We start from the raw sequence: 13484 nt of genomic DNA, 5'->3' as shown, positions 1-13484 counted from the left end.
TAACATCAGTTTTTAGATTTCCTTCATCTTTGAAACATTTCTTCTTGTTGACTTCCAATACTTGTTGGTTGGTTGGGTGTTGGCTTTTTGTGGAAGATTTTGTTTTTCTCTTTTTGTTCTAACAGTGTCCTTGGTCAGCAAGATTGTCCATAACTGATAGAGAAACAGGAAATGTCCAAGCAGCCATCTTACTGTTCACACAGATGGTTCAGGTTCACGCTTGTATGTGGACGTAGGCCTCAGTTGCACAGGATGAGATTAAATAGTAGAATTTGCCTTTTTGGCTGGGTTTATTACATCAAAAGAGAGAGATTTTTAATTTTTTTTATTTTTCAGAGTCCGGTCATTCAGACTATTTGTGTTACCTAAGGTTCACAAATCTCTCGTTAATCCACCTGTACGTCCCATTTTATCTGGCAATGGTTCTATCCTTGAACCTCTGTCTAAATTGGAGTCTAAAGAAAAGTATTGCTTTACCAAGAGACTGTAGTGCATGCAGTGGTCCTGCAGGAGCAGGACATGGAGGACATTCTTCTGTTCAAAGACTGGTTTTGCATTTGATTTGTCCTTCCCCTGTGAACTGAACAGGACCCCCTTTCCCAACACCTTTAAGAAACATTTTTGTTCACCCTAACCTGCTGCATGGTGTCACTCTCTATCTGGATCCTGAGCCCACTGTCGCTCACAGTAACACAGCCCCCTATTATTTGTTTTGGTAATAGAGCCCCTTGCAGTGGCCATCAGACAACTTGTTTCAAGGCATTACTGAAGGAAAAGAGGTGAATTTAATGACTTTATATGCTGATGATACATACCTATTTTTCACAAATTCTCAGCAATCTCTGCCTTCTTTGTAGAACTAATTAAACAGCCTGGATACCTCTTAGGTTTTTTTGTCCATTTCACAAAGTCCATACTGTTCCTTTATAACTCGGTTTTCACTAGGCTACCTGGGGCTTCTAAATTTCTAGATCTGAAAGTAGATTCTAAATATAAGTACTTCGGGGTATAAATTATAGGACCTTATTTACTGATATTGCATGTTAAGTAGAAAAATATAAGGATATGGCTGTTCTGTTGGCTTCTGTTTCTACTAGAAGAGAAACAATGTACTCAAAAACATCTCAAGATGAAAAAAAGCAAAGAGTGGAACTGATGCTGAAAGGTGGTTTTCAAAAAATGGAGGAAAAAGGCCTGAACAGTCTGCTGTACTTAACAATTCTTCAAAGTACTGTGTAGATGGATCATTCATCACTGGTCAAAAAAACCTCAAGCCCAATTCACAGCATTTTATTTTTGTCCAATTACATGGCACTTCTTCATTGCATATTTTTACATTCAATATCCATTTTGTGTTTCAGTTTTTTAAATTTTGATTTGCAAATAAAAAAGGTACACTTATCTTTCAACCTGACAGGGTGCCATTTCACCCTCAGCTTATACGGGCTTCTTCAGGGCAATTAATGTGCACCAAAAACCCCTACAAAATCAAGTACCCACATGTTAGAAAGCCACACTCTGCATTCTTATCAGACAGCTCTATTCATGGACTTACATGTTGACAATCTCATCTCATGTTCTTCTTGTAAACATGACATCCAAAATGGCATCCCAATTTAACAAAAACTTCAACCCACTGACAACCTATCAGCAACCAAAACTTAGTCTAGCTACGGAAGGTGTATTGGTCCATTGACTTGTGGCCAAAAAGTTCATGAAAAGGCTGCACACTCAAAAGCTGTGTTAAGACCCATCTGTTCCAATGCTTGGAGCATGAAAATCTACCATGGTTCACGTTGCCACAGGTGGTGACCTCTGTCACTGCCCTGTTTGTTTTCTTTCATCTGTTCAATGATCCAACAGTGAAATTGATCAAAATTATGGTGGTCATACAGTTGCTACCAATGGCGTTCCTGGCTGTAAATGATTACTACATGACCTGTGCTCATTCATCCTAATGTACAGTTGCCTGGTGTTTTTACCCCAAAATAACCTATTGCAGGGCATCATAATACAGAAATCACATGATCCAATTTACAGTCCGTGTGGGTGCTCAATTTGTAACATTTACCGTTGGCTGAATTGACAAACACTGTGCACTCCACTGTAATCTTACATCTGCCACATTTAAAATGTCCAGTCACCTCTCTTGGCAGTGAATGTAACTTTGATCTCGGAAGATTAGCTGGACTGAACAACACCTTTAGTTTTTTCCCTCTTGCAAAAGCCTGATGATCGTGAAATGAAGAATGTGTTTAGATAGTGTCCCAATTTCTTTTAATAATTCTTGCCACCTCTTCCCCTCCCATCGTAAATTGTAACACAAAAATCTTTTTGATCTTCACAACAAAAATATAAAGTGAAGGGACTTCTGGCCAACCTTTACCATTCCCTTTCCTCTGGGTCACACTCCGTTTTGGACTCCAGTCTGATCTAGTTTGTTTCAAGCGCTGAAGACAAGTTGTGCTAAAACATCCATCTTGCCAAACTAAAAGAATCGACTGATTGGAATACTTTATTGCAGTATGGAAGCTGTCATCCAAAGACTCTTAAGGACAGTCTTCCTTATTCACAATTTTTTAGGTTTCAAATATGAACCGATCAGAATGTGTTTAAAGCACAGGTGAAAAAAATGAATGGAGGATTTGAAGAAGCAGGGTTATTCCTCTCAGGTAGTAAAGAAAGCATACACCAGAGCAAAATACAATAACAGAGATTTACTGTTGGATGACCTTAATACCTGGGATGGTGAAGATCCAAAAGAATAATGGTGAGTTTTGAGGAAATACAGGAAACTCTCATAAATTAGCAGTTTTCAAAAACGTGGAGGAAAAGACTGATACAGATAATGCTAAGGCCTAAATCTTTAAGTAGTGAAATACTATAAAGCAATAATAAAAAAAAGAATATCAGAATATAGGCATCAAAATATGAAACACATGCCATGAATCCCCTTGAAATCTAGATGTAATTAAATGCCATCCTCTCTCACTCCCACCCAGCCCTCCCCAACCTTTTCTCCAATGATACCTCCACAAAAAGGTAACAGCACAAAGGATAAATCCAATCATTGAAGTATGAAATTATCCTGGCATAGGGTATGATGAATTGTCCTATCACATTCATTTGTTTAATACTTTCCATAGAGGTGAGGGTATGGATGGGATCTATATCAAATTTTTATCTCCAATCCTTCCATTCATAAGCCAACCATTCCATTTCAATTAGTTCCCAGGTTTTTTATACCCATTCTCTCATAGAGTGGAGGAGGGACCTTTTCCAAAACCTAGCTACTTCATTAGTAGTGGCTTACAAAAGTTTCTGCACTTCCTGCTTGTTCAGGGAAGGTAGCATTCAATTAACGCCATCTTTCAACTTGGAAAATAGTTGTAGAGATGGATAACTACATTCGTGAAATAGTTGCATTTGTGATTTTTGTAGACGTCAAAATGCAGAATCTGGATATTTTAGAAGCTAAGTATTTTGTCAATTGGACTTGAACACATTCCTTTCTGTGGCACAATCAAATTTGTAATAGTGAGTTGCTTTTCCCATTCATATTTTTGGTGGAAGATCATTCTAAATGTCATACCTACTTAGAGACCATTGTGAAGAATCCCTGCATTATATTATATTTGTCATAGGCTGGGAGTTACAATATCCGTTGCTGAATTTGTAAGCTAAACATATTTTTGTGTGCAGGCCTACATGAAGTGCTTACTGTATTAGTAGCCCATAAATGAGAATCCTGGGGGTAGTAAATGAATCATTGTTTCAAAGCTTTGAAAATTAGATTTTTCATAAGTGATTCAAGTAAAAGGATATGAGGATTACAAGTACATTTCTTAGTGTTGTATCCAAGTACGTTATATAGTTATACAAAGCAAAATAATATCTAATTACTGCAAGAAAAGCAAGAAATTATATAAACCAAAATAGTTAAACCTTAAGTTTCTAAAACAGGGTTGTTAACCTGTCTGCCAAATCATTATTTGACATAATTGCACAAAATTAAGTCAGACAGGGTTTGAAATTTTAAGTTACATTCTACACATTGTAAGCTGCCAAAAGAAGTACTAATTATTTGTTCTTGGAAACGCTCAATTAGTTGACAGTTTTTTTTTTTTTTACAGAAATTCATCGCAATTGCTTATAAAGAAAGGGAATAAAATCCTCAAAGGAGCTCCAATAAAATAGGCCTGAAATTATGGATAAAACAATAATATGAATCTTCATCAATGAATATTTAATATATTTTTTTTGTTTGTATGTTTTAGGATTTGTTTACCGCCTTTTAAATGAAATTCACCCAAGATGTTGTACAGCAAGAGCCATCTGGACATAGGCAATAGACAGTTTCATCAGAAAAAATATTAAAACAGTACTCATGTATAGTATGCTATTTACAATGTTGACACAATGCACAATAAAACATCTAAATAGAAGGCTTAGGGTGGAAGTGGAAGTGAAACATATAGACTGATAAGATAGAGTAACCGGAGTTAGAAAATAAGGGAAGTCAGAAAGGTGCATGAATAAATTGCAAGAGGACCTTACGAGACTGGAAGACTGGGCATCCAAATGGCAGATGACTTTTAATGTGAGCAAGTGCAAAGTGATGCATGTGGGAAAGAGGAACCCAAACCATAGTTATGTGATGCAAGGTTCCACATTAGGAGTCAACGCCCAGGAAAACGATCTAGGTGCCCCCCCCCCCCCCCCCAAGCCCTACATACCTTTTGAAGCAGGAGGAAGGAGTAGTACTTCTTCCTCCTGTGAGTGCCTGCTTCAAAATGGTGATGCCCTGCCCGGTGCATCCTGGGATGCGCTGGGTGGGGCTTCAATAACTGATAAGGGAGAAACTCCCTTATGATACTGAAGCCCTGCCCAGCTCCTCATGTTTTCTGAGTCATTTTGCTTTGTTCACTGCTTTGACCTCATCCTGGGAGTAGTGCGGTCTACAAATCTCAGATTAGATTAGATCCACAATATCGACCGGGTCACGCTTTATCCACCTTTATTCACCCATTCAAAGAAATGTAGTGGACAAGATTTCCCTTGATTAATGAGACAAAACCAACATGTATTTAATCTATGCTTATGTATGTACTCTGTAATTTTGTTGTTTATAATAGTCTGTATCATTTTGCCTGGCACCAACATCAGGCTCACTGGTCTATAATTTTCTGGATCACATCTGGAACCCCGTTTAAAAATTGGCATTACACTGGCCACCCTCCAATCTTTCGTTGTCAGGCTGGATTTTAAAGAAAAATTACATATTACTAGCAATAGCTTTGCAAGGTCATTTTTCAATTCTATCAGTACTCTGGTTTGTATACTATCTGGTCCAGGTGATTTGCTACTCTTCAGTTTTGTCAACTTGCCCCCATTACATCTATGTTTAGACAATTGATGGCTTTGCTGAAGTTGAAGTAAGAGAAAGACTTTGGTTATTAGACAGGGGAGAAGCATTAGCACCCCCTTTATCAATGCTGTGCACAGAAAATGGCTTTATGGCTCTAGCATATATTTGTCTCAAAGTTAAAGGAGCATATAAGCTCTGAGCACTCCTCCACCTGATCTTCTGTGGAACTGTCATTATTTACAGTTGCCAGACCCTTATGATGCTCTGTCACTGAGGGAAAAGAACCCTCCCCCTTTCTATACCTACAGCAAAGATTTTCCCTGTTTTTTTCATCAGCTGCTGTGCATTGCCTATAGTCAGGAAGGGTGCTACATGCTGACAGTGAGCCTGGGGTAGCAGGGCTTTCTGTATCCTATTCTGTTTCGCTTTCTGTGCCTGAATCAGACGGCTCAGCAGTGAGTTCTCAGTAGAAAGCTTGACACTTCATTATGGTTATGAAGAACAGCTCCTGCCAAGCCAGTACATATAGGCTAGGGTGTTCACGAGATAACAATTCATTATTCAGTCTTATGATGTAATTTATCCACCCTTGGAATCTCTCTGGCATTTGAGAACTTAGGGCCCTGTTTACTAAGGTGAGATAGCATTTTTAATGCATTCTAAAAATTAGTTTGCACTATCCATGTAGACACCCTTAGGAATATTATGGGCATCTAAAAACGCTAGTGTTCCTCTAGTGCTGCTTAATAAACAGGGTCCTTAATGTACAGAGTATGTGATATAACTTGCTCATGTCTGGATAATGTTCCACATCCTGAAACATTTCAGCCAACTTAGATAGGTTTGCACACTTGATTTTACTTTGAAGGCAGCTTGAAATGCTTGGATGTGGCTATGATTTATCAGTACTGGACCTCTACCCCCACAGGATAGTGGCTAATTGTTATGATTGGGGGTTTTCCTGGGTTGTTGTGTAGATCTCTGGTTAGACTGGTACTAATAAAGGCTAATTCAGGCAAACAACTCATGTTTTGTGTTGTCATCTTAGTAAAAATAAAATATTTAATGCAATTTGCAAATGATTTTTTGCATAGCAAAAATGTTTCCTTTCCAGCTTTCCATGGTTTTGTTGATTTGTTTTCCATCTTTTTCTTTGTTGAAAGACAGTCCTTTGTTAGAGATTCACACATATGTATCTTGCTCTTGAAGGTAAAGTTGCTTACTTGTAACAGTGTTCTCAATGATCAACACTATTTCCTCTTCTCCTTTCATTGTAGCTCTGTGAGGTAGTGTTTGTGCAGTAAATTATATGTGTGCCTAGAAATCTTTCTAATCTTTTCTGGAAGATTCTAGGACCACATTATTCACTCCCAGTCATTACATGCCAGCAGCAGGTAAGGTTTCCAGGATATCAATTTAATAGAAATAAAACAAGACAAAGAAAAGAAATAAAATTATACCTTTTTTTATTAAACACTTTTTGATTAGCATTCAAAGGCAATGCCGCCTTCAGATTAGAAATGAGCAAATGTTCATCATAAAATGAGAAGAACAGTGAAAAAAAAACTTAAAGGAGCGACTGTGAAGGTCAAAAATTTACATCATGTGTGGATGCTGTTCAAAAATACCACCCTGGAAGCCCAGGCCAAATATATTACGTGTATTAAAAAACGAGGGAGGAAAACCAAATGACAGCCAGCATGGTTAAAAAGTGAGGTGAAGGAAGCTATTAGAGCTAAAAGAAAATCCTTCAGAAAATGGAAGAAGGATCTTACTGAAAATAATAAGAAACAGCATAAGGAATGTCAAGTCAAATGCAAAGCGCTAAGGAAGGCAAAGAGGGACTTTGAAAAAAAGATTGAGTTGGAGGCGAAAACATATACTAAAGTATTTTTTAGGTATATTAAAAGCAAGAAGCTGGCAATAGAATCGTTTCGTTTGGACTGCTAGATGACCGAGGGGTAAAAGGGGCAATCAGGGAAGACAAAGCCATAGCAGAGAGATTAACCCTTTAGTGTCCAATGTTCCTGTAATAAGCCATATGGGAACAGATTGTTGGGAACATTGGACACTAAAGGGTTAAATTAATTCTTTGCTTCAGTCTTCACCGAGGAAGATTTGGGAGAGATACTGGCGCCAGAATTGGTATTGAAGGCTGATGAGTCTAAGAAGCTGAATGAAATAAATATAAACCTGGAGGATGTAATGGGGCAATTTGACAAATTGAAGAATAGCAAATCTCCTGGACCAGATGGTATTCATCCCAGAGTACTGATAGAATTGAAAAATGAACTTGTGGAACTATTGTTAGTAATATGTAATTTATCTTAAAATCAAGTGTGGTACCGGAAGATTGGAGGGTGGCCAACGTAATGACGATTTTTTAAAAAGGTTCCAGAGGAGATTCGGGAAATTATAGACCGGTGAGCCTGACTGTGCTGGGCAAAATGGTAGAGACTATTTTATAAAGAACAAATTCCAGAGCTTATTCAAATGTACGGATTAATTTATTTGTTGCATTTGTATCCCACATTTTCCCACCTATTTGCAGGCGTAATGTGGCTTACATAATGTCGTAATGGCGATTGCCATTTCTGGATTGAGAAATACAAAATGGTTAATTGACAGTTGGTTAAGCTATCAGGTGAAGCAAGTTCATTTCTGGCATGAGATGATGTGTAATGTAATGCATGTGGGAAAAAGAAACCTGAATTATAGCTACATAATGCAAGGTTCTACGTTAGGAGTCACTGATCAGGAAAGGGTTCTAGGTGTTGATGATACGTTGAAACCCTCTGCTCAATGTGCTGCTGTGGCTAAGAAAGCAAATAGAATGTTAGGTAGTATTTGAAAAGGAATGGAAAACAAAATTGACGTTTGAATGCTTTTGTATCGCTCCATGGTGTGGCTATACCTCGAATATTGTGTACAATTCTGGTCACTGCATCTCAAAAAAGATACAGTGGAATTAAAAAAGGTACAGAGAAGGGTGACAAAAATGATAAAGGGCATGGGAAGATTTTCCTCAGCGGAAAGGCTGACGCGGCTAGGGCTCTTCAGCTTGGAGAAAAGATGGCTGAGGGGAGATATGATAGAGGTTTATGAAATGAGTAGAGTAGAACAGGTAGATGTGAATCATTTGTTTACTCTTTCCAAAGATACTAGGACTAGGGGGCACGCGTTGAAACTACAAAGTAGTAAATTTAAAACAAATCGGAGAAAATATTCACTCAACGTGTAATTAAACTCTGGAAGTTGTTTGTTTATTTGTTGCATTGTATCCCACATTTTCCCACCTATTTGCAGACTCAATGTGGCTTACATAATTCCGTGATGGCAATCGCCAATTTCGGTATTATAAATAGTGTGGTAATTGCATTAAGGATCAATAAGTGATAGAGTACATTGGGTAATCAAAGAGGAAGGGTTAAGTTTTGTCCAGTTCTTGTATGAGTTTTGTTGTGGGGTTCCGGTGTTTAGGTTGGGTCATTGCGGTATGCCATTTTGAATAAATTGGTTTTTAATAATTTCCGAAAGATTGTTAGGTTGTGCTTTGTTTTCATGATGTTTGGTAGTGCGTTCCATAGTTGAGTGCTTATGTAGGAGAAGCTGGATGGGTATTCTGATTTATATTTTAGTCCTTTGCAGCTTGGGTTGCCAGGGAATGTAGTAAAAGCTGTTAGCTTAGCCGGGTTTAAAAAAGATTTGGATTGCTTCCTAAAGGAAAAGTCCATAGACCATTTTTGAAATGGACTCGGGGAAAATCCACTGCTTCTTTCTAGGATAAGCAGCATAAATTGTACTTTTTTGGGGATCTTGCCAGGTACATGTGACCTGGATTGGGCACTGTTAGAAACAGGATGCTGGACTTCACGGACCTTTGGTCTGTCCCAGTGTGGCAATATTTATGTACTCTCTTCTGATCTGAAGAAGAAGGTATTGCTTTCTTGTGTTTTTGCTTATCTTAAAAAATGGACTACCATGGCTTCCATACCACTTCACTCAGTATATTTGCATATAGTGGCGGTATTAGGCATGCAGATGTCTCATGTATATTCATTACGCATATTAATACTATGACTAATTTTCAAATATGTACAAAACGTTTTAATACCAATATCTAATACTTTATTTCAGTATTTAAAATCTCACATAAGTATTAACCATACCATCCTACCCTGGATTATATACCCCAATAAAAATTCCCACAAAGTCAGTAATTAAAGCAGTTGCTCTCATATGCACTGTCCATATGAAACAAGGTGGCTGTGGAGAGGGTATTTATACTTAAGGACCAGAGATTAATTTCTTTTTTTTTTTTTTTTTTTTTATACACTGTTGAACCGAAAAGGTTAAATAAAGAATTAGACTGGGAGCTACTGATGTGATTGTGACAGGCAAGCGGGGACGATATAAGTCCTGCACATACATTAGCGTCTGTGAATCAGATGTGGCTGGTGAGCTTCGGTTGGGATCCAAATTAAATGAAGAGGTAGAACAAGGTATTTAGTAGCGTTTTAAATGTATATTTTAATATGTTTGTAGGAATATTCATGATAATGATGTATATTGTATTATATTTATTAGTATGTTCTCCTGAAGAAGTACCTATGAAACATGGCCTGTGCTTGAGACCAAGTGTGTTCTTGTTAAAGGTGTGAGTTAATGGAGTGATTTGTGTGAAGATGTCTTAAGTTGGAGCAGTAGGAATTTCTTCTAACGAAGATTCATTCAAGGAGAGTTAAAAAAAATTTTTTTTGGGGTGCCCCTGAGTTAAGGATCACTATGAGGAAATATTTTCATCAGTATTGACTTGGATTAGTAAAAAGAAAACATTTCATTGGTAACTAACCCTCTTGAGGAAGGACTTTCCTGTTTGATATGGACAGTGCATATGAGAGCAACTGCTTCACTTATTAACTTTGTGGGAATTTTTATTGGGGTAAGTAATCCAAGATAGGATGGTATGGTTAATACTTATGTGAGATTTTAAATATTTTTGCAAGTTGTGTTCTCTTCATATATTGAAGTCTGCACTCAAAAATGATTTAAACATAAATTAGTCATAGTATTTGTGTGGAATGATATTAATGTGTGGATTTCTATAACTGTATACCTAATCCTCTGTCTCTTTCACCTTAAATTTGTATTTCTCTTCTGGAATTGGTGATCACCATTATGGAAAATGTAAGCCACATTGAGCCTGCAAATAGGTGGGAAAATGTGGGATACGAATGCTACAAATAAATAAATATAGACTAATATATGAGAGAACAGGCCTATATTGTGTATTATGTATATTCATTAAGGATATCCTGAAAATCTGACCCATTGATGGCCCTCCATCAAAGTTCCTTTTAAGTGGAATGCATGGGCGATTGCTCACACGTTTTAGGATTGTTGCTCAGGTTTTACATGGTTGCTCACAAAAAAAAATTTTTTTGTGCTGTATACAGAAATGCATTGCTAATACTGGCACTCAAAAATTGTTGGTTTTTCAAACATGTTGCTCACCCACAAAAAATTTACAAACACCAGGTCACTCCTTAGAGGAAACATTTTTCTCCAAGCTGAGAGTGAAGATGGAAACTCTAGAAGAATGCCCCTTGTCAGAGGTGTTAGGAGACTTCATGCATTTCTGATTTTCTTACTGTCTTTGGAGAACCTTTATTACAGCTTGATTATTTTGCTGCTTTGGAAATGACCCTATTATTTTATCAGATAATGTAATGATGCAGGACATGAGTTATGCATATTACTAATAAGATGGTATGAGTGAATGAGATGCACAATACATAGACTGAGAAAAATACCCAAAACAGGTTTAACTTTCTCTTGAAGACTTTTATTTATATATATATATATATATATATATATATATATATATATATATATATATATATAATATATAATATAATATAATTTAGGGGGGGTGTTACCAAAGTGTGGTAAAGTTTTACAGTTAGCATGCAGTAATTGCCCAAATTGCCACATATTAAAAGGGCAAAACCTCAGAATTAACTACTGGGGGAATTCTCATCTGCCCATGGAGTTAACAGTATAATGCAGATTCACACAACACTACATATTGAGGTGGAGTTAATTGCTCTGTGTTATGTTGCTTTAACAGCTAACACATGGTACTGTACAACACATTAAGTGCAAGGTGCAGTCCCTATCCAGTCTCCATCCCATTCTAAATTTGTCAGTAAACTGGGAATTGGCATACATTAAGGGGTCCTTTTACTAAGGTGCACTTACAGACACGTACTACTGATTAGCGCATTCTAAGTAAGACACCCATTATATTCATATGGGCATCTAAATCATTTTGCATGTGCTAATTGTTAGCTCACCTTAGTAAAAGGACCCCTAAGTATAGTGCTATTAATGTAGAGGTGTGCTATTGGATACTTTGAGAATTAGCATAGAATGACACTTTTCATGTGATAATTCCTAACTGCATAATGTTGTTTAGTTAAAAAAAAAAAAAAAAAAACCCTCAAATATTTCTTGAGTATTAAACATGAATGTTTTGACTCTTTTTTTTTTTTTTTTTTTTCTTTAAATTTACAATCTTTTTCGTGCTCTTACTCTGAACAAGTATACTAGTGAAAATCTCACTAATAGCTATCCTATATCTCCCTGCTCTTAACTTTCATTTCTTTCCAAGGCGATACAGTAGCATAGATTCTACTGCGAATGGCCGTACTGATCTAGGTTCTGCATCTGAGTCTAGTCAACTGACAAGTCGCCAGTTCTCATTAGAAAGCAGGCAGTCTCTAGATTTGTCTGATAGGTGGGTTAAACTTTTCTACATTCTCTTTACAGTGTTGATGCTTATTTTAGTCATATTTGTGTTGTGATGTAGTATGTTGTTATAGTCTAGCAGTCTGTTTGCATGTCTTGAGTGTTTTTGTTGGGTAGAAAAAAATGTAGCATGCTTGCTCTGCTGTCAGTTATTGCTTCTTTGTCAGTGTTCAGCCATTTAGTTTTGTTTATAACTCTACGCAGCTACCAAAATGAATTCTGTTTCTAATTTTGTACAGCATGAAGCAGAATATTTCTATCATATAGTTTATGGTTATGAAAATTCACAATGAAGCTGTTTTAATCATACTTTTTTTGGGACTAGTGATTTCCCCTAGACAATTTGGTCTTCCAGCTCAGTTGGAACTGGGCTCTGTTGGGGCTCTGGTTCCATGAGCTTTTAATTTACACTCTCCATAGTGTTTTGCTATTCTTAACCTCCTTCACTCCCATTTCATTTTCCTGTCAAGGAAAGTAGAATTTCAGGCCAAAGATTTGATTTAATGCTATACAAAAACATTATTGTTGGTTCAGCTTGACAGCTCACCTTGTCTTTCATCAGTAGCCTCTTGCTATAAATTAGCATTAATTAATATGTTTCAGACTTTGGGAAAATATATAATCCAATCCAGTAAAGAGCAAAGGGGACTCAGAATTAGTTATCTGTAATATAACCAGCTTGTTACTGTGAAAATTAAGGGACCATCCGAATAAAGCCAGATTACCTTTTGGGAAGTATGAATTCCCCCCAAATCACAGAATAGGAATCTTGAGATGCTACTAGACTCATCACTCACTGTGGTCCTGCAAATTCAAACAACTTTAAAAAATTGTCTTTCTTTCTCACCTGCAGCAGTTACAAAATCTCTCTGTATATTGAAAAGATCACGGTGGTCCATGCCATAATGTCGTAGCTGGACTACTGTAATGCTCTGAAAGTACTAGTGCTATTCAATTCACGATTCAAATCGATTCTTTGATTCGTTTTGGAAACAAATTGGGAGTCCAGATTTGGGATTTCCCCACCTCCCCTCCCATCTTACCCGTTGTCACCCAAGCCTCTGCTTCCCTCCTTCCCACTGTCACCCAAGCCGCTGTTTGCTTCTTCCCAGGCTGCTCACCTGCAGGCAGCTCTCGGATCCCACCTGCCCGCCCTCAGCTCCCCAGCAGCCCTCCTTTTGTTCCTGATGCCCTGGGGGGTTTAAATCTTTTATTTTATCTCAAGTCGCAGCAGCGGCGGCAGTGAAACCAGCAGACTCGTCTCTAGTCTTCCCTTCCCTCTGTGTCCTGCCTTCCTCTGACGTAA

General features: G+C 37.4%; 1 protein-coding gene across 3 annotated transcripts in view; it reads left to right on the top strand.

Moving 5' to 3' along the window:
• Positions 1–13484, top strand: part of UNC13B (unc-13 homolog B) — a 763085-nt gene that overhangs the window by 231224 nt on the left and 518377 nt on the right. For 2 of the 3 annotated variants that reach the window (XM_030192818.1, XM_030192817.1), the window contains exon 9: positions 12042–12167. The exons of the other annotated variant lie outside the window; for it this stretch is intronic. In XM_030192818.1, the coding sequence (XP_030048678.1) occupies positions 12042–12167 (126 nt within the window). The remainder of the gene's footprint in view (positions 1–12041; positions 12168–13484) is intronic. 3 annotated transcript variants of the gene reach the window in all.

The sequence above is a fragment of the Microcaecilia unicolor genome, chromosome 2, assembly GCF_901765095.1.
Source record: "Microcaecilia unicolor chromosome 2, aMicUni1.1, whole genome shotgun sequence".
Classification (NCBI taxonomy): Eukaryota; Metazoa; Chordata; class Amphibia; order Gymnophiona; family Siphonopidae; genus Microcaecilia; species Microcaecilia unicolor.
The sequence above is the reverse complement of the archived record's forward strand: the minus strand, read 5'-3'. Positions and strand labels throughout refer to the sequence as shown.